This window comes from Anarhichas minor, unplaced genomic scaffold, assembly GCF_050575085.1.
Source record: "Anarhichas minor isolate MPS153535 unplaced genomic scaffold, ASM5057508v1 ptg000030l, whole genome shotgun sequence".
In the NCBI taxonomy this organism is placed as follows: domain Eukaryota; kingdom Metazoa; phylum Chordata; class Actinopteri; order Perciformes; family Anarhichadidae; genus Anarhichas; species Anarhichas minor.
Window position 1 is genome coordinate 7,586,916 of NW_027466476.1, and position 27,640 is coordinate 7,614,555.

General features: G+C 40.9%; 1 protein-coding gene across 1 annotated transcript in view; it reads left to right on the plus strand.

Annotated features, from left to right (window-relative positions):
- The window catches only part of LOC142964558 (transmembrane protein 132C), a 210,159-nt gene extending 182,910 nt beyond the window's left edge, over positions 1–27,249 (plus strand). Inside the window, exons 7-16 of the mRNA XM_076104924.1 lie at positions 14,857–15,062; positions 18,714–18,777; positions 18,998–19,129; positions 19,482–19,559; positions 22,024–22,086; positions 22,174–22,302; positions 24,661–24,789; positions 24,969–25,268; positions 25,578–25,852; positions 26,622–27,249. Coding sequence (XP_075961039.1) covers positions 14,857–15,062; positions 18,714–18,777; positions 18,998–19,129; positions 19,482–19,559; positions 22,024–22,086; positions 22,174–22,302; positions 24,661–24,789; positions 24,969–25,268; positions 25,578–25,852; positions 26,622–27,249 — 2,004 coding nt within the window. The remainder of the gene's footprint in view (positions 1–14,856; positions 15,063–18,713; positions 18,778–18,997; positions 19,130–19,481; positions 19,560–22,023; positions 22,087–22,173; positions 22,303–24,660; positions 24,790–24,968; positions 25,269–25,577; positions 25,853–26,621) is intronic.
- Positions 27,250–27,640: the final 391 nt, after the last annotated feature.

Here is a 27,640-nt window from a genome sequence, read left to right on the forward strand (position 1 = left end):
GGTAAAGTGGATTAAAGGCAGAGGTCACACACACACACACACACACACACACACACACACACACAATCACGTCTAAACTCACACACATTTTCCATTTAGCAGTAACAGGCTTAGGAAATAGCCAGCGATTTAAAGCGGACAACTTCAGACCAGACCATTAGCAACACCCAAAGACATATATCTGTGGCAGCTGCGACCTTGATGGGGTCTAAACTATTTTTTAGACCTCCAGTGATCCAGTTCTTACCACACAGAAAGATGTTTTTTTGTTAAATCAGCAAAACCCTGAAAGCTCCCCAGTGCATCCCCATAAAATGTTCAACAGATTGCTTAGTGACAAAAACATTCAGGAAGTGGAATGAAAAAATACTTCACTCTGGGCTTTATTTGAAAAAAGAAATGATATGGTTCAGTGTCACTAGAGTAAACAGTAAGACAGAAATCTCTTGCATCAGAACTGATCTTATATTAGAATTCCTAAAAAAGCAGGTCTAAAGTCAATGGCACTGTGTAAAGGACACATTATTATGACTGACCACGCCCGGAATTAACTTGCGCCATGCACTTGTGTGTGTGTGTGTGTGTGTGTGTGTGTGTGTGTGTGTGTGTGTGTGTGTGTGTGTGTGTGTGTGTGTGTGTGTGTGTGTGTGTGTGTGCGCGCGCGCGCGCTTGCAGCAAAGGGTGAATTATGGCTGAGGTGTTATGCTGTGCCCTGTGTCACACTCGCCCTCTCACCTCCATAAAATATACTGGCCTCAATCAATAACTAATTAGCTGCTAATTACTATGCTGAAATACACTGCAGCAATCACATAAACATTCAAACATCCACGTATTGATAACGTAAGTAGGGTGGTGTTATGTGTTACACCTCCAAATGCTTTTTCAACACAAACGCACAGATATAGTCCAGGGCTATCACTTGACGAAGGTGAAATGGTCAAGGAGACGTTTGACTACCAATACTCTCAAAATTAAAATCTGATGAGATCTTAACGGAAACCCTTTACTTAAACATATGTGGTAGACCTACATACAGACTGTGCCTTACCTGTGTTAGCCGCTGCTCTGCACGCACAAGAAAACATATTATGTACATGGATAAAAGCTCCCAGGCAGCATACACGCCAAAGTAAATTCTACACATATACGCTTGGACATGTACATATGTACATATAACATGCAGCCTCACTCTCACTATTGGACGCTGTGTCCCTTTTTGCTATAGAGTCTATATTTTCTTGTTAGTTTTGGCTTATTTAAAGTGAAGAAATGTGACATTTTTTTCTCCTCCTCCTCTAACCATTTAGCTGAGGGGAAGGCACTCAGTCACATCAGGATACTGAAGTAGAAAACCAGATATGTTTATCCTTCAGATTCTGTTTCATACTTGAACCACTACAGAATAATTCATTCCCAATCACTTGAACAGAAACGGTGAACACATTTTTTTGTTTATTTACTTTTTATACAAAGATTATAAAAAAAAAAAAGCTAAATTGTATTTTAATGGTGTTTCACTCTGGCCAGCAGGGGGGCTACGTCCACCTCCTTCCTGCCCTCATGCACCCCGGTGGCCTCCCTTTCTCTCTCTGTCTCTCTCTCTCACCCTGACATTTTGGCAGCTGTTGCCATGCCTCCATTTTGCATTCCCTATGGGAGCCATGGTGTTTCCTGGCAGTGCATTAGCGCCCCATCACTGGCACACGAGGACAGTTCAGACACTACAGACAGGACTGCTGCTAGTTGTGTGTGTGTGTGTGTGTGTGTGTGTGTGTGTGTGTGTGTGTGTACACATTGGTCTGTCCTGCCCTGTGCTTGACCTGTCTTTGTAATGATGCAGTGTTAATAGTAAGAGAAGTAAGCTCAGTTTTTTCACTTCAAGATCTGAGTAGCAACGTTGTGAGTGAACGAATACGTTTGTGTGTGCATGTCTTTGAGACCAGTGTCAAATAATTACCATAAGTATGTATTTAACAGTCCCTTACTTTAAAGACTGCAACTGAAAATGAGAAAAAGATTTGTGAGTTCAAATTCCTACTGGTCCCGGTTAAAGTCTCACTGAACTCCAGCAGAAGCCGCCATGTACCAAACCCCTTTAAACACTCTTTTTTAGCCTCTGGATATTGTCCAAGGCCAATACTCTGACATGGAGACACACACTCTCCCTCTCACTAAAACAGAACAATTAACCAGAGATCAACTGACCCTTCGCTAAGCCCCGCCCCTGCTGCTACTCTGCCAAGCAGTCAGAGCTACCATAGAGCCCACACTGCCACTAACTGCACTCCCTGAATAAATATTATCAAATTTTTGGAAACATTAAATGGTGATTACAGAGAAAAGCAGACAGAAGGATGTCAAAGTGATTTAGCACCGAATACAGGTTCATAAGATAAAGACACACGCTAAAGCCTACAGATCACAGTATAAGAACGTTTACAGATGTTCCCAAATCTTTACCAAGAGGCTAAACTGTCAACACAAAACAAAACAAAAACAGAAGCTCTACAGCCTATGAAATTGGCAGTAAAGTTCAAATAACCAGTCACAGAGTCTGTTGATACTATCGAAGTTAAACTGACCCTAGCATTAACAGATTGGTGGCTATAGAATACAGAGGCAGTGGAGCACCATATCTTATTCAAAGCATATCTGAAAAAAAAATAAAGTTCTATATATTTCCCCATATATTAAATCACTTGGGGTCAAATTGGGTAAAATACCCCCAGGGCGTAGCTGCTTTTAGAGCTGTGTGAAGCATTGGTGACACTTTACATTTACTGCAGCAGCACTGGATATATTTTCCAACTGAATAAATACAAAAAGGAAAATATTACTTGGAATCCATTTAGAAATCTATGAATGCTATTATTTCTAAAAAGGGACCGTTATCGAATTACCCCCAGTTTGGTTACTTTTACAGATGTATTCTTATCTTGTATTTTTCCATACTCCCCTGTGTGTGTGTGTGTGTGTGTGTGTGTGTGTGTGTGTGTGTGTGTGTGTGTGTGTGTGTGTGTGTGTGTGTGTGTGTGTGTGTGTGTGTGTGTCTGCGCTGTATATAATCTTCTTTTCCACCAACTAAGTGAAACATAAGCATTTGTCTCCCAGTGGCCCGTATGGTTGTGCACACACACACACACACACACACACACACACACACACACACACACGCACACACAAAGTGACAAAGGAGATGTGCAAAGTTTAACTCAACCTGACAAAATAAAAGAGAGAGAAAGTGATGATCGAAAAACAATGTATATAAATGTAGTAAATACAGCTAGAAAAGGGAGGAATATGCCTAAAGAAAGAAGACAGATAGTTTATATGCTGGAGGAAAATGGAGACATCATGAAACACAAATCTGATATTTATTTGAAGAACGTATACGCATATAATTGTTCATCAATAGAACATCAACAAACTTGTTTAGACTCCGACTATTGCTCCGTTCAGTAAAACATCGGTCCATTGATACGTTGCTGTCCACTTATCCAGTCCGGTTTGAGGTCTCAGGAAAAGCAGATCAGCCCTGATGTCCTTGTTTCCCCAGCCATGTCCTCCAGCACCTCCTGGGGGAATCACGCTGGTTGGGATGTAAAATCTCTCCAGTGTGTTGTGGGTCTGCCCCGGGGTCTCCTCCCAGTCGGACGTGCCCAGAATAGCTCCATGGCATCCAGGAGGCATCCTGATCAGATGCCTGCACAGTTTGATGCTGTTTTCTAGTTCCTAAATTGCCTCCGTCTCCAGTCATTTCTTTCTCTGCCATTCTTTGTCATGTTTACCACGTCTCCTTTTTCCCACTAAGCCTATTTAAAAAGTTGAGAAGGGAAAACACAGAGGAGGAATGAAACAGAAAGAGCGAGACAGAGAGAGACTGCCTAAATCAACTGCAGTATTGCTGCATTTCCTCTCTGCTCTGTTCTCTTGTTAGCAGCCAGCGGTCGGGCTCCACTGCAGGGCTGTTACTCTAACGCTAAAGGCCGGGCTGTTGAACCGCTTTTACCGAGGTCGAGCGTCTGGCCTATCCAGCATTACACAAGTAATGTTTACACACACACAATGTTTATAGAGTGAACCGAAGGCAGGTTTCATCTTTGTATAAATGACTGTTTGGTGGCCAGCAAAGTGCGGTCTCAACATTTCCGCTACACAGATTATAAAAGCCGTCAGTTTCATGCACGCTGTTTGGCACCGTGTGTTTTCTTCCCAGCTGAACTGGATTCGCCGCAGTCAGCAACAAGACAGGTTTCATAATCAATACGAACTTTCTCAGACAATGGAACATATTTTGTATTGCACGGATAGCCTTTTTATGCAGAAGTAACAGTAGAAGTGGTGATCAAACTGTACAAAGCCTGAGGGTATGACCTGGTTACTTGTTATGTGAAAAATACTACTTAAGCCAAATATTGTAATTTTTCGAAAGTTGTAATATCAGACAGGTAAAGAAGAGTAAAGACCATGGAGTAATCGTTTAAATTATACTAACCTACCTAATTCAACTCCTTTTTACAAGTTAAAGATAGAAAATGCGTTAGCTCTTATGCAGGAGAGAAGAAGGATATTTAAATATGATTTTAATAGGGTGTCAGGCATAAGCAGAAAAAAAAGACCAGCTCTTACAGCAAATACGGACACTTACTAAAGCACCCACACACACATACACACCTAGGCCACAATAGGGCCATACAGGCAGACATATTGGGGCCAGTGTTGACTTATATCCCTATGCTAATAAGCATGCTAATTTGCACTACTGTCCAACACACACACACACACGCAAATATGAACCCACACCGAGAAAAGCCTCCTGCCTCTTCCTAAAGCCCTGTAGACCTCCGCACCAAAGACAAGTTACAGAGTCTTTGAAGTAAAGATTTTACAAACTACTTTCATTGTCTTATTGGAGAGAGACAGCAAAGAAGAAAGAAGAGAGTTTAGTGTAACAAAGAATAAGGGCAGGTAGGATGTGATCATCCTCGCTGTGAAATTTAACTTGGTCGAGGCTGCTAATTAGTTATTTATTGTACTAATATTGCACAAAAACAATGCCACTGATACATTTCATATGATTTTGGTTGTGTTACGATGCTATTGACCAGCAGATACAGTTACGGGGACATGGAACTGATATTCCCCACACGCAGCACAGCCTCAGCCGTAACAGACCATCATCCAGAGGACAGATGTGGTGATGAAAACCGGCTGTGGGATGAACAACAAGGCGTGAATAGATTTGTTTTATAGTTGAAGACCAGAAAAACACAAAAGCTATTTAAGAGGGTTTTCTTTATTACTGCAGTGGTTTAACTGGAAGCGAAACATTACACCTCATACATCCATTTATTTTCTTTTTCCCGTCTCTGTAGGAATGTTTCCATCCAATAGTAAAATGAATTACAAACAGAATTTTGAAATGCCAGTTAAATCTGTTGCTTTCATGAAATATAATGATTGGATAATGAGCAAGTCATTGTTCTGCAGTCTCAGCAAATGGTATAACAATTATGGTTAACAGTTACTATAAAGTACCCAAACAACCATTATTACAGCAACCTTGGGAGGGCTAAAAAGTTGTAGTTAACAGATACTTAATGATGGATAAAGTAACTTTTTGCAAAAAATAAAAAATAAATCCCATCCATCAAAAGGAGAGGCATGTATCTTACATCAGCTCATATCTCTTTCATACCTCCTTCTCTCTGTCTTTGTCTTTTCTTTTATATATCTTCTTATCTTTCTCTCTCCTCCTGTATCTTTTAGGTTTTTGCCGTGTCACCTTCTGGCTGTTTTTTCTCGTTAACTTTTCATAACTCCTGCCATTCTTTTCATTCCATTACTGGATTCTTTTTTCTTTTTTTCTCTATTCATTTCTCTTTCTTTATCCCTCTCTCCTACTCTGTCTCCATCCCTCTCCTCTCTCTTGATTGGACAGTTTTATTGTGGAGAAAAGCAAAGTGCAAATGGCCATTTTGCTCCCTCCTTTTCCAAATTCAAAATGACAGGCCTAGTGATATGCCGCTGACTCGTGTGTGTGTGTGTGTGTGTGTGTGTGTGTGTGTGTGTGTGTGTGTGTATATACCTTCCAACTGCTCTCCCCATCAGCTATCTATTATCTGAGCCAAATCAGAATAGTATATCAGGCCACAGGCTGCTAACGGGTGCACTTGTGCGTGTATGTGTGTGTATATGTGTGTGGTGGTGTGGTGTGTGTGTGTGTGTGTGTGTGTGTGTGTGTGTGTGTGTGTGTGTGTGTGTGTGTGTGTGTGTGTGTGTGTGTGTGTGTGTGTGTGTGTGTGTGTGTGTGCCTCCTAACTAAATGACAGCCATATGAAACAATGTGCAGAGGAGATTGGCCTAGAGTGGGTTTTCTTAAATGACGGACAGGTGGGAGGTCTAATCCCATCAGAGAGTTGATTAGCCTGTCCCTCAGGGCCCGCCCCTGTCTACTGAGTGGGCCCTGATTGGATGATATGATTCTTAAAGTCGGATGGATTGGATTGCCGGAGGCAGAGAACAAGTGGAATGGGGCAGAGAGGGAAGGAGGGAGAGTGTGAAACACACAGAGAAAAAGATTGATAAATGAAATCTGAGGGTGAGAGAGATGGATGGATTGTGTTGCAGGGAGAAAATATACATCTGAGAGAGGCTAACAGTGAGAATCTGAGACTGTAAGAGATAGACGGAAGACAGAGGGGGAAGTAACTGTAAATTCAGACAAATCACTTAGCTTGAAGGGAGATGAATATGGATTTAAATAAATGACTGAGCTTGGGGAGATCACCGGTGAATGGGGGTGAGTGGGTGGTTGACACACGGGGCTCCTGAGTAGGTTTATGAGGAAGGGAAGGGGAGTGGAGTGGAAGAGAGAAGAGTAATAAGCTAAAAGCTCATTCCATAGTCTGTATTTTGGTTTATGCAGCACTAAAAAAAAACAAGAAAAAGCTAGCAAAGTTTTTAATTTTATCTCTGCTGGTTTGTTTTTCATTTTCTAGGCAGGTTTTACATCGTGAGAGAGCTCAACACAATCTGGAGTACACAGTTGCTGGTTAACTTTTATATAAGATGTGGCCAAGGTGCAGCATGCTGCAGCTAATGATCAAAACAATCACACAACTTCTGGCACATTTCAATGTGTATTGCAAATATGAAATTAACATGCACAGAGCAGCATAATGTAGATGAACTGAACAGTATATATAGGCTGACATTTTCCCAATATAAATATAGTGAAATCTAAAGTCAGTAGCTGAGAACTGTGGAAGTATTTGAAGCCAGACGTGACAACGCCAATTCAAGTAAAGCAGAACTTGGCCAGTACAAAAACTCCACACTCACTAGACGACCTCATACAATCATTTGCACGAAATAAACAATATTTCAAATAGCTCCCTCTTAGCAGAAGAAGAAGGTATTGCTATCATCAGACCTCTTTGGATACGATACACAGGGTGCATACACTGGTCTGTCACCAGCGAGAGTCAACATATTGTGAGCTAGATTATTATTATTCTAATAAATAAAGTCACCAGGGGAGGTCTGAGATATATTTTAAAGTAACGACGAATGCCCGGTGGTAACAGTGGTAGAAACAAATTGGTTTAATGTAATGCTCGGGATTGTAAACTGACAGGGCCATTGCTTTTAAGGTCTGACATTCAAAGAACAAGCAGAAGTTCCTTCGGGGGACGGCACCAAAACAGCAGCAGGTGGTTTGACAAGCGCACAGTGAGCAACGGGATTGTTACAAGCGCTGCACGTCCATGCACATCATATTTAGACATGACCATCATTTAACCTCAACACAGAAACACTCACAGAAAGCCAGGAGTAAAACATGTCATTTTCTCTGAAACAAGCCTGACGTCTGTGGGTCAGAGGTCCCGGGATGCATAATATCCTGTTTAGATAGTCTGCAGGAGAATCATTATAAGTATAAGTAGTTAAAGAAAAGAGCCAACAAGTATTTTAGAAAGTCAAATTGTCATAACATTTTGTAGCTTATATGGGTGTTTGTATACTACGATAAGAAATGGTTCGAGCTTTTGACACTTATAAAAGCTGTGAGGGAAAAAAAGAACATTTATGCCACCTCATTTCACATTTGGGAAGAAAGATTTTCTCAAGTAAAAAAACCAACATCTGCATGTTTTCCCCACATGGCATCACTTGTTTGTGTGTGTATGACTGTGCGTGTCCATCTTTCCTCTAAAAGCTCTCAAAAAGTCTGCCTTCTACCGAAACACACTTTAAACAGTCAAGCTTTCTGTCACTTTTTGCTGGAATTGCTGCTGAGAAGTTTGCAAAGTTTTCAGTCCCTGTTTTTGGAGGTTTGTACAATTGTTGTGGTGTAGTTTGTGGTATTTGATGAAGGTGAAGACAGTTTTTCTGGTCTTAGTGTTTTCAACAAGTCCTAACTGCTGAGATCCACACTTTTACTTTCCCCCGCCACCGTTTTCTCTCACTTTACCTACCCTCTCGTTCCCGCTACTGTTTGTCTCTCTCTCTCTCTCTCTCTCTCTCTCTCTCTCTCTCTCTCTCTCTCTGAGTCTTTCTCAGAAACAAGATTAAATCCATTCTTCAGTGTCCTCAAACCTCCAACTCAGCTGTTTACTTGCAAAAACACCAAAACACTTGTTTTGTATCTTTGTGTGTGTGTGTCTCTTACTGAGTCTGTGTTTGCATAGCAGCCATCCCAAACTGATTCATATTTCCTTCCAATTATTATAGAAATAACATTACGCCTGATAATAATAACAATTCATTTGAAATAACAATAATACATTTTAATCTCTCTGTATTTCTTGATTCCAACAAATGGTTTCCTGCTGAAATTTCATGAGGCTTGTTTTATCCACGATGACATAAAGCTTTTTGAAGTTAAAACCTTTGTGCCCTGCTGTCTCTAAAGTGAATGTGACTGGCTGTCATGTTTAGAAGTTGTTTCAGACTCCATGGGGACAACCTCTAATGTTAAAAGATTCTATTTTACTCTGCTCTGTGTTCCTTTGGAAGCCATTAACATTTAATTGAATACCCTGTCTGACCGAAACAGAGGAAACGGTTCATGTATGAAGCCGTTCATCCTGAGAAGTTATTTCATCAAAATCTAGGCGTCAGTGGTTTGCCAAAAGAACTACCAGAGAGGGAAATATTCCCACTTATTAATGCATTGTCTTTAAAGGAACAGCCTAACGTTTTGGGGAATAAGTTTATTATCTTACTTGCCGAGTGTTAGATTAATATTTATTCATATAGCCTCTGAGACCTTGTCACCGAATGGTAGAGTGCACTCGAGGCGAAATACTTTCTGAGTTTTCCTCTTAAAAAATTGAATCTACACCACCACTGTAGGAAAGACAGGAATAGAGTAGAAGAGAAGGCAGACCTCTTGATGCTGCTGCAGTGTTTATTGATGCACATGTGCATGCTGCAAATACGGATGCTGATTTTAATGTTATTATTATTATTGTTATTATTCAGTGTGCTTTATTTTCAATAATTATGGCATTCTATCAGTGTTTTGAGTGGGAACGATCTTCTCAGCAAGTCTCGGCAGGAAAGCAAATAAGCGTCTTTCCCAAAATGCGGAACTATTCCTTTAACCACGTATGATAACTGATTTAATCAGGCAGACATTGGGCATGACACAGGCAGAAATTATAACCTCACATTTTTTTTCATGTCTTCAAAAAATAGGTTGTTCAGTCAGAAAAACAACATACATATATGAATAAAGATTTAACAATCTCTCTTATTCTCTACTCTCCTCTCCTTTGCCGCTCATGCTGCCAGGTCCCCAGCTGTGTGTGTGTGTGTGTGTGTGTGTGTGTTCATGTTGTGTGTGCGTGTGTCTGCTTGTATATTCATGCGTTAATGCTTTCTCTGTGTCGCCTTCTCCACATCATGTCTCTAGCAGCTCCCGTGAGTCTATTTTGGCACTTTGCTCCACAGCTCTGTGCCATGTGGACACACACACACACACACACACACACACACACACACACACACACACACACAAACACACACACACACACACAGAATACAGCAACAAAATAATCTACAAGAAGTAAAAAGTGAATTTAACAAGAAGAAAAGAGAAGAGAGGAGCTGAAAAATAATGAGAATAAAAATGAGAAACTGAGAAAAAGTTGCAAGAAAACAACAAAAGCTGCTAACTGCTCAGCTGTAAACAGGTGGAGGAGTTATGAATAATTTACGTGGCATATACAATTCAACATGCTATTACTATTGTAGAATGACGATCATGAGTTGTGTATCGTGTCATTTTCCTGCATCCATTTTGTCTTGCAGCGGAATCAAATCAATAGTTTGTAAAGCCCAAATCTCCTGTGTTGCTGACCTGAAAAGTTCCAAGCCTCTTTCTTCCAACTTTCGAATTGCTGACAAAAAATGAACTAAAACTTGATTTTTCTAAAATGTTCCTTTAGGGCATTCAGCCATAGAGCAGAAGTAATTCAGTAAGCCTGTGGTATGAATGACAAAGCTGGACAATGAGGACAGTGGTAGTTCAAGCAGAGCCATTGTGCATTCCCTCCACTTCTGCTGTCTTAGACCTTCATTGGAAACCAAACCCTGCCACAGTAAACCAAGTGCCGTTTTCACACTGATTTATACCTGGAATATAAAAATGATTTGGAGAAATAGTTTGAGGCACCAACAGTCTAACATGCCTTTGATGTTAACAGGCGGTAAATCAGGTTTCAGAGAGAGAGGAAGATGAAGAGGGAGACGGCGTGATGGGGGAGGGAGGGCGAGGCGGAAACAAAGGAAAAAGAGAGGGTCAAGAGAGGGAAATAGGGGATGTTGGGGGAGATATAAAGAAAGTTAAAGGGAGAGAAGAAAGACGGAAATTGAAACGAGCAAGCAGAGAGGAGAAGGGTTGGGCACCTTTCCTTTTATGTTGGAGAGCGGGAGCAGAGAGACGAAAGTCAAATTGAAAGAAATTAAAAGGTGAGGGGAGACAGAGAGGAAACGGTTTAGCTCTTATGTACAAAATGTTAACCTCTTTTGAGATGAAAGGGTTTCACGAGGAAGCCAGAAAAAAATATCTCACCACACTAAATGTGTGTGTCAGCGCTGTGTGTGCTTGTTTGTGTTTATCAGGGAAAGTCTGATCCAGCCAGACCTTGACAATAATCAGCCGGAACCTGATGAAAAACTTCAAGTCAATATTTCAATGTCAAAAATCACAAATGTTCTTCAAATTCTCCCTCCCCTCAACCTCTGTAGAGCCAGTAGTGAGTGTTGAACCTCTCCTTTACATATTTTATTATTTTACTCTTCTTATTGAAAAACTCTAACACATTCACAAGCGTTTGCTAGCTGGCAAGTTAGCATCACTCATATTTAGCAGAAAAGCTGCGATGAACGTTTTGCTGCAGTGTGTGTTTGGTGGACTCACGCCGAGGCCAAGTTATCTGTTTGCATGAATCAGTAACATTTAAAAATGATTGAAGAGAAATCATACTTTGTCACAGTGAAAATATGAAAGTAACATTTATCATTTCACGTATGAGTTTTTCAAGTTATCAGGGAGATTAAATGATGCTTTGGCAAACATTTTCTCTCTCATTGTTGAAGTGTATGCATGCACGGAGCGACGTGAGCATCCCGTAGAAGGCTGAGTACAACTGCAGAGTTGACTGTTGCACATTTTGAAAAATAATGTAAAAATATTGGTGTTCTCCGTTAAAATACCCACAGTAAAATATCTTGGTTTTTCACACTGTACCATGTTACTCCCACTAGGTTGCTAAAACTAGAATTCTCAGATATACTTAGAGGACACACACATGTTTAAGGTTTCAAAAATACAAAGCAGTAAAATAAGTAATAATTGTCAATAAATTAGTTGTGAAAAAAAACGTTGCCAGCTCAAATTCCTCCTTGGAAAATTAAGGCTTTGGGAAGTTACCAAGAAATGCACAAATTCTATGGTTTCCCACAAAATTCAAGACAAGTGAAGCCCCCTCTGCTGGACAGCAGCCTGGTATGACTGGATTGATATGAAAGATGGTGTTGCTGAAAGAGAGCACAGACACTAGGGAGCTCTAACCCAATTAATGTTTAGAATATATACATTTATAAACTGAGCAGTGTAATGAATGGGAGGCAGGGCCGAGGGGGAGGAAAGGCTAAATGTATGGAAATGAGTTGTTTGGCATAATTAAGGTGGAAAAACATTTAGGCACACAGGCAGTGAGAGTCAAACAGACCGTATATGAGAGAGACAGACAGAGAAAGTCGAACAAAGGGAGTTCATGTTGAATGTAAGGCTGAGAGTGAAATAGGAAGGGTGGGGAGTGTAAGTGTAGCGTGGAGAGATGAAAGAGAGATTAAAAAGGAATATAAGTGTGAGAAAGAGGGGGAGGAGCAGGGGCATCGTTAGGGGGGCTGAAGCCCCCCTAAAATGTTCTTCAGCCCCCCCCCAAATAATTTGGCATTAAAAACAAAAACAAAAACTTTTTTTTTTTTTGGTGATGTCATTAAATTAAACTATTGTTTCTCACATGGACAAGTTATTTATAACTCTAACATGCTACATATGTGCGTGCGTTCTGGTTTGTATGTTTTCTCCCCCTTCAAATTACAATCCAATAGCCCATCATCATACTTAACGATGTAAAGTTGACACTGTCAGGTCCATTCTCCATCCATTGTGTGCGGCCCCTTTAAGAATTAGGATTTGGGAGTGACGTGGATATGAAAGCTAGTTTATCCGTCTTTCCTTTACAAGCAGGAAAATTATTTCTCTCTTTATTTGAGAAAAGTTCATATTTGTGTTGTCAAATTTCACTATGACCCTGAAATTCTGTCTCTTGTGTTATCATATACTGAATGCAAGCAAAACTACAGAGTAAAATCACCCTCTCTCTGATTGAACCAATCTATGAACTGTCTGAAACAATGGATATCTGCGGCCCCAAATGGGCCCCAAAGAAAATTGCCTCTTGATGACCTCTTTTGGATGATTTTAGTCCGTTTTCTTTGTATTTACTGACAATCATAGTTTTATAGCTTGAATATGCAGAGGATTGAGCAAAGAAACTCACAATATCCCTATACGGTTATGATCAATTTCCTTTCTTCATGAACCCATTGTTGGTTAAACATGTGGGATGATTTGTCCAAGGAAATGTCGTCTCAATCAGTCATGCAGTCAGTCAAGCAAGGAGGGTGAAAATGAAACTGACTAAAATCCGTGCTTCTCCATTGTTCTGCTTGTCAGGGTGCTGTCCACTTTCTGAGACACAACCATAGTAATCTAGTGTCTACATGGATGTTTTGCACTTCAGTATCAATGGAATTTGATAACCACTGTTCTAAAACTAGATATCTGCTTTTCCATAATTATGGAAAAACCCATACTGGTGCGTAACTACAGTCAGGTTGAGAAACAAGACATTTTCCACGGACTTGACTGTCTGTGATGATTTTTATACTCAGACTAGTCTACGGTGTTTTGGTCGTACCAGAAAATATTATTACATTAACCTATAAGATTGTTAACATTTGCAACGATATCAGTACTGTAGTATTCTACTGTTGTTGGTGTTCAAGCTAGAGCTAGCTTCAAATACAAAAGATACAATTACAATAGGTAGTGTAGTCCGGTGTTTTCCACCCTGGGTGTCGGGACCCTTCTAAGGGTCACCAGATAAATCTGAGGGGTCACGATAACGATAGTTTACACTGCAAGTTGAGCTGTGACTGACTCATGTTAAACCACGGGCGGATTATGAGACAATTGGCCCCTGGACACAGACATGCTGAGGGCCCCACCATCTCATCTACATTGGAGTAAGACACAGACTTTGGGATGCTTTTTCTTGTTGTAATCTCATTGTAATCGACATGCATCTTTTTGTGATTTCTCGTTTCTTTGATGTCATTTTGTGTCTTTTTTTGGTCGTTTGTGTCTCTGAGGTCATTTTGTTTGTGTTTAGCCTTTTTTTGGTCGATTTGTTTCTCTTCGAATACATTTTGTGTTGTTTTTTTGTCTTTTTGTGTCCCTTTGGAGGCATTTGTGTCTCTTTGCAGTCATTTTTTGTTTCTGTGAGGCTGTTTTTTATCTCTTTGAGGTCCATACAACTGACATTTTGCAAGTGAAGGGCAGGGGGGCCCCTCACTCTTTGGGCCCTGGGCCTGTGCCCGGTAGGCCCGTTGGGTAATCCATCTTGGTGTTAAACATGTAACAGAATGTGTAACTGTAAAATGTAGATGTGACTTTATATGAATTATTGTAAACAATGGGACCATTATTTAGATGACTGATAGTCTCCAACTTATTTCAGTGTAAGATTGAAATGTTTCATTATTTTTCTTTTTGCGCTCTAGCCCTCTTCATATTTAAGAACAGAATGCTCTCGTTTTATGCGTTCAAAGCAATTATACTAATGTCTTCAAATGAATGTGATTAACTAGCTTTAAATGTTGCACATTTAATACATTGCTCCAGATTGGTGGAGGTGACATGAGCTCCATGGGCATTCACAAACCCAAAATGCCACCGATGTGGCAGCAAGAAGCCACAGAAGCATATTATTAACCTTTCTTTCTAGGGCACTTTGCAAGACATTGTTCCAAAGTGCTTTACAGTATGAATAAATGTGTAAGCAACTTTATTGGCTGCAAAGGCGCGAATGTTCCAATGAAAACTCGCTCCAGGCTGTGCTAAAGGTATGCACAACGGAGGCTGCATTTGTTTCTGCTCAAATCTCCAAGTTAAGTCTGTGCGAGGTCAGTTAGAAATGTCAGAATCTGCATGCACAATGTCCCAAACTCAACCAAACTCTTTCTCTTTTGCTCTTGTCCTCTTTTCAGGTTTCTCCAAACTGTGACCAGGTCTTGGTGAACGGCAAAGAAATGCGCGGTCGGCAATCTTTGGCAGTCAACTTCACCTACCTGCACCTTTCTGCTCAGCTGCAGCTCACCGTCTGGGTGCCCAAGCTACCTCTGCAGATAGACGTGTCGGATACTGAGCTGAGCCAGGTTAAAGGCTGGAGGGTACCGATCGTCACCAACAAGAGGTAAAATACCCGTGTGAAACATAGAGGGTGTGAGCAAGTTCTGCTTTTTCAGCTTGTATCATCTCCCGCTACACGTGAAATTGTTGGAGACTTATAGCTGGCAATTTAGGCCAAGTTCTCCAAGTGCTCCAAAAACATGCTTAAGTTTGTTAAGTTATGTATCTGCAATAACATATTATTGATCGTCCCAGCTAAATGCTCTAGTAGGCCAAGCGAGTGGAGGTTGTAACATGGTACAATAAGATAAATATACTAAGTGATTTTTAACTAATTAATGGTAAATGTAGATCATTTTTGTATCACATGCACATTTCTTTAGCATAAGCAAAGCCTACTGATACAGAAACACCAGTGAATGGTCCACACAAGAGCAAACACACTGCAACTGAGAGAGACAATACTGAATAAATCGAGGCAATGTGTGACTGTGAATATGTGTGTGTTTCAATGTCTATGTGTGTGTTTGCACGCGCATGTGTGCGTGGGTGATATAGTGCTTATTGAATGGAGAAGTTGAGAGCACATATCGTTCCAGCCAGTCTATAATTTCCTATGAAGTCAAGGCTTGCCTGGCTATACTGATGACACCCATTATGGCTTTAGCATCATTGCCACTGAATGAAGCATTCAGTCAACACACACACACACACACACACACACACACACACACACACACACACGCACATGCAAACACACTTTCTCAAAAGGGAGACAATGCAAGAGGGCCGATCAGTTACAGGATGTTGGTGTGTGCGCGTCAGCTTGTGTCCTTGTGTGTGTGTGTGTGTGTGTGTGTGTGTGGGAGAACATGCACATCCTTGTCAACTGTTTTGTTCAGCTTTTTGTGTGTTTGTGCAATGTGAAAGAAGGAAGGAGGGGGAAGGCATACAAATATATATATATAGAAAGAATAAATGTAGGCCAGACTATAACTGAAGCTGTAGCATATAACTGTCGACCTCAGGGCATTTATCTTCCGTCTACCCTGCAGTAAGAAAAGAAAATCCCTGATAAATATTCTACAGTACAAGCTAATTGTTGTATCAGAAAACTAGAACTAATTCCTCACGAAACCATTTCTTGTTTCTTTCCCACAATTCTGAAAATGTAACGTTGACAGGGAATCTCTAAAATTGAACTATTCTTAATGAACTTTGGTGGAAATTCAAGCTACGAGTCAAAGAAAAAATTATTATTTTATGGATTGAGAAAAAAATGTATATGATGTCCAAACTTTACGCAGTGAGATTTCTCATAAGATACTGCACTTATTTGAATTGGAAAATATGTGGCACCTGTAACCTGTGATTGTCTCTCACTGTGTATTTAGATTTGTATTAATAAAATACAAAATGTTAAAAATTAAGGAGCCTTGGCAGGAGTATATTCTTTGCTTTCTTGAGCTTTTGCTTTTTGAGCCTATATATACTCTTTCTTTTCCTTTCTTTCATTCTGTTACTTCTACTTCTGCTCAGATAGCCACCAACCCGTGTGCACACACACCGACACAAACACATACTCTGTCTCCCCTAACTACAGTACTATCTCACCAAGTGAAACACACACTGTCACACAGACACGTGTGTAACTGGGATACTAGGAGATAGAAAGAGAATTCTTGTAATGTTACCGGGGTTTCACACTCCGGGACAGTTATAGAACACCGAGGTAATCGTGGGTGTGGGTGTTCTTGTGTGAAGGTATGATCCGGTGTGGCCCTGCCCGCATGTGGTATTGTGTAGATATTATAAAGGAGGCGAAGAAAAGAAAATGTGTGTGTGTGTGTGTGTGTGTGTGTGTGTGTGTGTGTGTGTGTGTGTGTGTGTGTGTGTGTGTGTGTGTGTGTGTGTGTGTGTGTGTGTGTGTGTGTGTGTGTGTGTGAGAGAGAGAGAGAAAAAGATCCTCCACTCGGGAGCTAGGTTTTCTGGTTTGAAGCATTCTCAGATTAAGTTTATTTCTTCTATTTGGCGCTAATTATTTTGCCTCCTCAGCTGTGGAATTACACCAAGTATATAAGGTATTTTCAATATTATAATTATAATATATGTATTAATATAATATATATATATATATATAGCTCATCTCAAGCAATCTGATCTGGTACAATAACCACAAACCAGAGCTATGACGTCTAACTTCTTTACACTTATATTCCTTTGGATCTGAAAATAAAGCGACTAGGTCACGGGGTGATCACTTCCGCCAACATCGGACAGGTTATAGATGCAAAGTAGCAAAGTTAGCTGCTGAAACCTGCTACTAAATAGAAACATTCAAGGTTACCTTCTCTGGAACAACATCCACCTGCTAAATGACATGCAGAGCTACGTAAAGAGGAGGATGAAGAATGTTATCAGAATATGCAAGCAAGCAGGAATGCAGAAGAAATACACTCACTACTTTAACTATTGGCAACTGAAACTCGCTACGCCAAGCAACACACCTCATACACACAGTTCAAGCATCAAAGTCATCCTTGCTGGACAGTTTTCGAGTGGTTATACATAAGTTTACCCCCTATGTACTTGTCATGAACAGGGAAATTGGCTAAATAGACTCAATCGTTTCTTTTTTTACCAGTCAACGTATATATTTCAACGTGAGGGTCTATGTGGATTGACTCGTTTTTGGTGCAAGCCTCAAGTGACCGTCGGTCTCCAGTTCTGTGCTTTTTAATTCATACATCCACCCCGACCTTTGTCGCTCTTTTTACAACGTAACCTTACTTCCTCCTTTATTCCCACATTACGGCCATGTGGAGCATCATAGTTTCAGTCATAGGCCACTGACCAATCTGTCATATTTGAGCCCTTGGGAGTGAGAACAGGCTGCCCCCAACAAGGACTCGAGAAAAATGCATTTGTAGAGAGCAGCTTTACAGAGGCATAAAACAATATTGAAATAATACAAAAAAATACATTCTGAAAGATAGAAACGCAACATTTTGAGTCTAAGTAAAAGCTTGAACAAAACTAGAATTTTATTTTTTTTTACCCTTTTCAACTGAAACAAGATTGATAGTATTCAGTGAAACATGGACTTTACAGCACTTATATTACCAGGACACAATGACATGTAGAGTGGTGTGTCATCTGCATAGCGATTTTTTTTATTGTTGATGGAGCCAATCAGACACATAAAGATCAAACATAAGCGGCCCGATAATTGATCCCTGTGGGACTTCACACAGCAAGTCAAAAGCACTAAATGGAACAGCAAGGATTTCTGCTCTTTTAAACCAACATCAAGTATGATATGTTGTATTTATTTTGTATACTTGTTCAGGTGAACTGGGACTGCATTCACAAGGGAGAGAGAAGTAATAATAGTTTAGCTATAGGATACTGTTTAAGAAAAACTCACCCAGGGACAGTATTACCAAAGAATAAAGTGCAAGGCCAGTTAAATCTGAAATAATGTGTTCACCCAGGCATTCCAATAAATGCCCATTGTACAACTAACGTACTTTAAAAGTGTTAGAGCTGGATTAAAAACTGAAGTGTATTTTCTTTGACAGAGAGTGTAACCTGGAGCAGAGATTATACAGTAGATTACCTGGAGCTGAGCGTAGAGTATTAAAATGGCATTTAATTAACAGATAATCTCACCCTCGCATTCTCTCTCTGTCTCATTTATCTCTTTTCCTCCCAGACCTACCAGGGACAGTGAAGATGATGAGGACGATGAGAGGAAGGGCAAAGGCTGCACCCTACAGGTATTATTTGATTGGTTTCCATAACACACTTTAATCCTTTTCTTCAATGTCAATATCTCTGAGAGACCGAAAGAACTTTCCCTCCACTGATTAAGATGGAAATGTGATTTACTGTGTAACGCTTTGCTTGGTTTATTTTGTCTTTTGTTTCTAACGCAGTGAAATACGAGCCTGTTGTGTAGTGAAGCATCAGAGTCTAACCTTTCTCTTAACCTCTCAGTACCAGTACGCCTTGGTGCGGGTCCTCACCCATTTTGTCGCAGAACCCTCTGACCCCAGAGGTGAGATGGTCTACATGTTGGGTGCGGACTGGCAGGCTGATATCACTCATTTGGTCTTGGACCAGCTAAAAGTAGGCATACACAAATAATCACATATATATATATACACAAACACATGAAACCTAATTATCTTTGAAGGAATAGTTCAGCATTTTTGGAAATAAACTACCTCGCTATCAGAGTCAGATGAGGAGATCGATACCACTTTCTTGTCTGTAAACATTTAGACAGAAAGTGATTATCTTAGCTTAGCATAAAGTCTTTTTAACTCTTTCCTTTTTGCACTGAAATAATAGTTAAAAGAAGTAATTTCTATGCAGTAGGTCAACTAATCCAGGATAAATCCACAAATATTAATTTCATCACAAACGAATTGATTGATGAGTTGTAGTACTGGCTGACAGCTGTTTCTGTGCTCCACAGGTAGAAGATCCTCGCATCGCTAGATTGATAGACGGACGAATCTTGATAGGGCGGGACCTGGGTATTACTACAATACAGGTATGTACCCTCTGTTCTACTCTCAACACTTTACAAGTGATCCACTCTGTTTTCTTTTTCGTTATTTATAGCTTTGTAACTATTATTGTCCTAAAACAACACATTCTCATAACTGAAGCAGTATACAAAGTACAAACCTTCTTATACCAACCTGAGAATGAAATATGAAATAGCCCTTAATTTAAATTCTAATGCGGTTTCAAAGTTTGTCACTTTGATTCAACTTTGAATGTAAACTTTACAACTAGAAACTCTGTTGTGCCATTTACTAACGATAAAGCATCCGAGGATTGGTGTTGGAATTGCCTTTTAAGGATTCAGAAAACACTCCACGTTGACCGTGTATTCATTTCTTGTTGGACAACAAGTCTAGAGAAAGACGGTTGAATATTTCAATATGTGAAGCAATATGTGTAATTTGCCAACTCACATTGCAGCCATAAGCCCTCCAGTGATGTAAACATTATCCCCTCTTTCTTCCTCTCCTCTTCCTCTCCTCGCACTGTGAGCCTCGCCTGCTTGCCCGTTACACAATCAGCCACAATTAACTGTCGGATTTGGCACTGACATCTCAGTGTGATGTTCAGCAATACACACAGACACACACTTACACTGGCACACTGTGAACACACTCGTGCGCTTGCTGCATTCCAATAAGCCGGCCCATTGCGACTGAATGTGACAGTGGAGGACAGTCCCGTGGCTTACTGGTATACTGGTCTATAGCAGAGCTGAGGCAAAACCATATATCTCACAGTCATAGTCAACACGGCTGTTGTTATATTCCATGATGTTACATCTCCATCTTTTTTTATGTTACAATATAGCTATGTATTTTGAAGTTATCAAATTTCTTTCTAAGTGCTTACTTTTGCGTGATTGCTCTGATGAGTGGCTTGTGCGTCTGTATCTTGGGGATTTAGATTTTTGGGGAACAGCTGAGTGTGTCTTTGCATCCGTTCGATTGGGGACTGCTGCATGCATGCACGCACACACAGTCACACACACACACACACACACACACACACATACACACACACACACACACACACGCACACACACAGATGCAAGCATACAGACAGCTGTGCTCTTTTTGGGAGCCAGGAGAGAGAATTTACCCAGCATTCCCATTTAGATGCCAGAGTCGACAGCCATCATTTGATAGTTTGACATTTCAATTTTACCCCCCAGCTCCCCCCCCCCCCCCCCCGAGTCTCGCCTCTTCTTCCCTCCCCCTTCTCTCTCGCTCTCCATTCTCCCGCCCAGTCTCCCTTTCTCGCCCTCTTATTCTTTGCCTGTCTTGAAGAGCAATCCCAGAGCTGTCAATCATGGCATTTTGTTAGCTCGCTGAGGGTGGGATTGAGTTTGACGCCCCGACACGTTCACTGAGAGATTTTCTTTGTACACCAATCAGATCTGCCTGTCCTCCTGTCGCCAGGCGGAGTAGCACACTACAGCTCGGGGCTCCTAATCTCTATCACAGTCTGTTTTCTGCTCCCTCTCTCCATCTGAACCTCAATCTCTTTTGCGCTCCTTCTTTCTGCCCACTCTCACTTTCTGTCCTCCTCTATTTGTCATTGTCGCTCGCTCGCTGACACCTACTCCATTTATTTCTCCCCGGCTCGTTCGCCGTCTCTCACTTACGCTCTCTCCTCTCTGTTCATTCACTCTTTTTTTAGGTCTTTAGTTTTGGCATTGTACTTTGTCTATACTAAGTTGTCTTAGTTGAATGCTGACACACAGGGGCACAGAGAAGCAGACGGGAACACTGTGTTTGTGTGTGAGTGTGTGAGTGTGTGTGTGTGTGTGTGTGTGTGTGTGTGTGATTCCACTACTTACCGTCTGTTACATTGTGCCAGAAAGAAGCTTCAGCTTTTAGAAGTCTGTGTGTTTTTTGTGTGTGTGTTTTTCCGAACTTAAACAGATACTGCCAGTCTGTGTGGCCCAGAGCACTGACGGTGTTTAACCAGCTCTCGCCACTCCTCTGCCAATGTTAAACACTTCACTGTCACCTTAAGGCAATAATCACTGAGACGACAACAAAAGCTGTTTAATTGCTGCTCTTTCCAGAACTGTCTTTCAGACTTTTCCTTATATGTACTTCCCAATGTCCTATACTTGATGCAGCATGATCAACAGGACCTTGTTGTTCCCATTGTTATCATTTTGAGACATTTTGAGACACACGCCATCATTCCATCACCTATCAAACAACCAGGTAGTCAGTCGTGTGGTTTACTTGGATTTTGCAGCTGGTTTAACACTTGTGTTGATTCTGTCCTGGCAGACATTAGAGCAGGAAATGGAAAGCTGGCAGGGAATGCAAATTCTGAATGAAAGCTTTCAGAAACTCAGAAGCATTTAGATAAACCTGCTTTAGTGCATATGTAGACTCCTCTGCAACTCTTATAATGCAGACTCATTTCGGAAACTTGAAATCTGTTAATGCAATCTTTGGTTGCAGGTTCTGTCCCCACTGTCAGACTCCATCCTGGCAGAGAAAACTGTGACTGTGTTGGATGACAAGGTAAAGTAACATATTGAATTATTTAATGTACTTGGAACGTAGGTCCCGTTTACTGGCATGCATTATGATATTCTCTTGTTTGTCCAGGTCACCATCACTGACCTGGGAGTGCAGCTGGTTGCATCTCTGTCCCTCAGTATGACAGCGAGTCCTGGAAACTATCAAGCTATACAGCTAACGACTACAGCCACAGACCTGCTACACGCACCCAAACAGGTAAGAGGTACTATGGGTACGCAAACCCATTCACACAGAGATCACAATGGGTGTTTCTCAAAGTCAAGGAAGGCTCAACTTCAACAGCTGAATTTCAAGGATGCCACGTCATTAAGTCCCACTGAAGGACTTACATGTTTTAAATGTGTGTATATTGTTTGAGTAATGCATAATTAATATTCCTACTAGAGATTGTACTGAATCATTTCTAATTATAAAATGAAATTTAAAAAACAAACACGGACACCGGCACATTCACAAAACTGTTCCAACATGTGCTCTCTGAATGTCAGGACGGAGTCTTGCCTATCCTCTATAGGACCCGACTATCAAGGAAGCATCCTTGATTTTAAGAAACACCCCAGTATCTCCATCTCTGATCGAAATCACATCTGCCAGGGTTGTAAAATCAGATTTTCAGAATGTAACTTCCGCATGCAGACCCATGAGTAGCATACATATACACCTCGCTGCCTTTAGGTTTGTATCACACACATACACAGACACACACACACACTGATGGACTACATCTTAAGCTGTTCCCATCTCTACAGCAATACCCCCAAGGTTGTAATCATAGCGGTTAAACAGTAATTCTCACATCGCTGCTATCGCTCCTATAATCAGTTTATAATTAGGAGTGTGGAACTTCCAGGCTTTAGCACAGTTTAGCTACAGCAAAAAAAAATGGTACTCTTTATTGATAGAATCATATAAAGGCAGTTAGTTTTCTGACAATACTATGGGTTTTTTTATATTTCAATGTTGTTGTTTTTATTCTGTTTTCTTCACTTTTGCTCGCTTATTCCGTGCATTACCTCACAATATCTATAAAAAGAAAACTATGTTTCAAGCTATTCTTGACTCTACTCACATTGCCAAAGGTTATTTTATTCCTCTATCTCAAGCTATTATCCCTTACACACTCTTCCCTCCTCCCCACCTTCCCTTCTATTAAACAATACCCCACATTATAATTTCTGTCCAAGGGCTAATTGGATGAGAAGCCGCTCATTATGATGAAAATACAGATCTGACATTGCCCTTTATTCTAACATTAATTTATTTTTCCTTCTGGCTGTTTTTATCTACATCATTCACTATTACCTGTGGAAGGATGATGCGACTATGGAGACGGAAAGTGAGGAGAAAATAGGGTGGAAAGAAGTAAAAAACAAACAAACTGAAGATTAGATGGAAAGGGGTGAGGGGGGGGGGGGGTAAGGGAATGGAGGAGGCAAGGAAAAATTACAATTCATAATGAAAATAGAGGAAGGGAAAGAGATAAAGTGTTGTTCCTCACGTTGGCTTAATTACTTTTGGAAGGAGTTTTTTTGTGTTATTCCTATACAATCTTTTCTGTGTTCTGATTAAAGAAAGCGAAGGGTTTTATCAAGGGAAATTAGTGAGGCAGGATCACCAGACAAGCAGAAAAAATATTTTCTCTGAGAACTCATTTATGGAATAGCTGCTGCTGGAAGAAGGATGTTGACAAAAAACATTTATTCTCATCTTCCAAGTATTTGTCCTCCTTGTAATTGAAGAGATGGAGAACGGAGAAAGATACAAGTAGGTTGGAACAAACAGTGTGTAAAAACAAGTGGTTAGGTTTCAATTATCAATGTCTACATTGTCAAGTGTGTGTGTGTGTTTGTTTGGGTGGATGGATGGGAGTGGAGGTATCTCTCTTTGTGTCTTTCTCCAAGAGTTACAACCTGCTATTCATTTCCATTGTGTTGAAGACGCAAACAGCTAAATCATGCAGCAACACAAGTCACACTGTGAAGCTACCAAGGCAAACACCAATGAATATAATCTTTAAGAGCTATGATGTGTAAGATTTGGCTGAATTTGAGTTGCTACAGCTTCGCTAACTGAAGATGCATCTCCCAGGGCTGCCGCACACGTTCCACCTTGCGAAGCAATGTTATTTTGACCGGCGAACAGAGTTTCAGCAATTTGGTCAAATCTGGCATATTCTTCCTATGTGTATGGTGTCCAGATCTTACACGCTGCACCTTTTAAGCACACATTAATGTTTGGTAAAAATATTTATATTATGACATGTTGTATAAGCTCTGATATTGTTGGTTAGCATAAGTTCCACAATGCAGTTTTTAGTGTGCATAGCCAAAAAAGGCTAGGACAATGTGTTAAAAGAAAGTTACATAAATATCTGTATAGGTTTGAATCAATATACCTCTCATCTGCCATTCACAGATTTGAATATGACGTTTCATAGCTTATAATAGCCCCATGAAGGAAGATTGACACTTCTGTGCTTATTTTCAGAACACTGTTGATGCACTTTTCTTTATTACATTTATGTTATGACACTTTTTTCTCATTCTCTTTCAGGAGGCAGCAATCAGTGCGTGGATCCAGTACAGTGACGGTTCAGTGACACCACTTGATGTCTATGATTCCAAGGACTTCCTCCTCTCGGTTGTGTCTTTGGATGAGAGCGTCATCTCCATAACAAATCAGGTACTTGTCATTTGAAGTTGAGAAGTAAAATGTTTTAAAGCTGTGTAAAATATGCCAGAAACAAAAACCATGGAGGTTTTAGTGACACATATTTCATGAAACATTTTTTACAGACGGACAAAATGATGTCCAAAGTGCTGTGTTTGTTTACCTTCACATTGTCTCTATTTTTTTATTAGGAGCAACACTGGCCGATCGTCGTGGCAGAGGGCGACGGACAGGGAGCGCTGGTTCGCGTAGAGATGATCATCTCTGAGACCTGCCAGAAATCCAAAAGGAAGAGTGTGCTGGCATCTGGAGTTGGCAATGTGATAGTGAAGTTTGGAGCAAAGAGTGAAGACAGAGGTGCGATGGGTAGAGGTGGACAGGACGATGGAGGAGAGATGGCCAACAGCACCAGCGAGCACCAAACAAAGGACGGAGGAGAGTGGAAGTCCAACAGTGCAGCAGTGGATCGAGAGGAAGGAGCCATGAGGAAGGTGGGGGGAGCAGTGGATAGATAGAGATTCTTTTCAATATAATTGTTAGTGAAATTTACTCAAATTTTATCAGTATCAGTTGGAATGGATATATTCAGCTTTTTACTCCACAATATTTGATTGTAAAGTACAGTATCTCTTTTAAATGCACATTATAAATACACACATCCAATCCTACATTTTTGAATTCATGAAAATCTACAAAACAACAATGTGAATGGTTGTTAATATCCCTAATCCAGCAAATAAAGAAACTATGAATTTGTGTTTTTTTGGAGTTATATCTATGTGATATTTTCCCTTAATCAGGTTAGCACAACGACGAAGAGCACAGTAACCCATCGTGCTTCAGGAGGTAAAGCTGCCAGTGGAGGCAGCAGCAGCAGCCGAGGCGGAGGCCCCAGCCAAGCAGGGGACTACAGTAGCTACCCAGCACAAGTTGAGGTACCAGGCACTGGGGATAGTGAGCTGACCCAGACCACCAGAGGACTGTCGGACCTGGAGATTGGAATGTATGCCCTTTTGGGTGTGTTCTGTCTGGCAATACTGGTCTTCCTCATCAACTGTGTCAGCTTTGCCTTCAGGTAAAACATTGTGATAATTGAGAACTGCTTTTATGAATCATGAGAATACCAGCAATACAAGTGTGAGGTGTGGGTGGGGTAATAAAAATATTGTTTTTGAACGCCAACAAATATGGATTGAAGAAGAATATTTTCGTGAGATAAAAACATGTTGTACATTTTGGAAATGTTTACATCTATCTTTTTTCTGTAACTTTTAATATTTGGACACAAAAATGTTCTGGAGTTATTGAAAATGTTTGGATCACACAAGTTGTAGATTATCCTTTGCAGCCACCACTGGAATCTAATTCTACAAATAATATAATACTAATAATATTAGTTTAGGGTAATATGTAAAGAAAAACAAACAGTGGTGCAGCATTCAAATGTTGAATTAGAATTAGAATCTCAAGTTTCCAGCTGTTAGGTACAGCCCTAGAATTGTCTCTGTTTACTTTCTGTCGCTGTCCATTAAAGGGAGGTGCTGAATTAATGTTGTAAAGGAGCCAACATTTTCAAAATACATTATACCATAATAAACATTCAATATGAGGAATCGATAAGCCTAAATCATGATCACCACTTTGTGCTGGTTGTAAGATAATCCCCAATGTGTTAAGTTTCTGTTCATCGATTGAGGTTTCCTTGTCTTTTGCTCAGTACCTTTCTACTGTCTATATTAAGGGATGCCGGATGTAAATATTAAACAATTCAGCACTGCCTGAAATTGCACTTGTTCACAACAGCACTTCAGACATATTGGCTAATTATCATCCTTCATCTGCAGATACCGTCACAAGCAGGTCCCTGTGCTGGAAGCAGGAGGCAACATGAACCACGCCCATGACTGGGTGTGGCTTGGGAACGAGGCTGACCTTCTAGCTGACCACTCTGACCAATGCCAGGGCGGGCTGCCCGATGAGTGCACCACCATCATTGACCGGAACGACGGAGGATACGAGGAGAACAAGTACCTGCTGAACGGGGCTGGTAACACCTTAGTGATGGGTGTGGGCACAGGCATGGGCACCATTCGTGGGAGTGGTGGCACAGGTGGACACCGGGGCATCGCCCACGGACAAACCTTGCCCAGATCAGTTCCAGAACCGCATCAGTGCCTGTCAGCAATCACAACTGGTGGCAAAAATGCCACTGGCCAAGCAGAGCATCTTAATAATTCCCCCCGAGCCACGGCTGCAGCTGCAGTTGCAGCCGCCAAACGCAAACGCGTCCAGTTCACGTCTTTTGCCACCGTCCTGCCCAATGATAATTCGGGTGGGGGTGGCCCATACGCCAACTCCTCAGTCCTGGTGACCAATGGGAGTGAGGATGACATCAAGTGGGTGTGCCAGGACATGGACCTGGGTCAGTCTGAAATCAGAACCTACATGGAGAGGCTACAAGACAATCTGTGACTGATGGGAAAGAGACTGAGAAATGGAGGGGCAGAGGAGGAGTACAGGACAGGGAGGATGGACAATGAGTACAATTCACCTGTAATGCCTTTGCAATGGATGAAGGGAGGGAGAAAGGGAGGGATATGAGAACAGGCTATGGAAAGCATATACTGGCATCCCTCACTCACACTGAAAACAATGGTAGCAAACAATAAATACCATAATAAGTTTGTTTTTATTATTAATTGTGAACATATTAGTGTAAAAATCAATAATAGAGTCACTATTGGTTATGAATGTTTATTTTCAGAATACCAGTAAACCATTGCGCTATTCAGAAAATTCAGGGTACGCTATTGGACAAACCTATCAAGCCACTATATATTTAAACGAGGATGGCAAGAACATC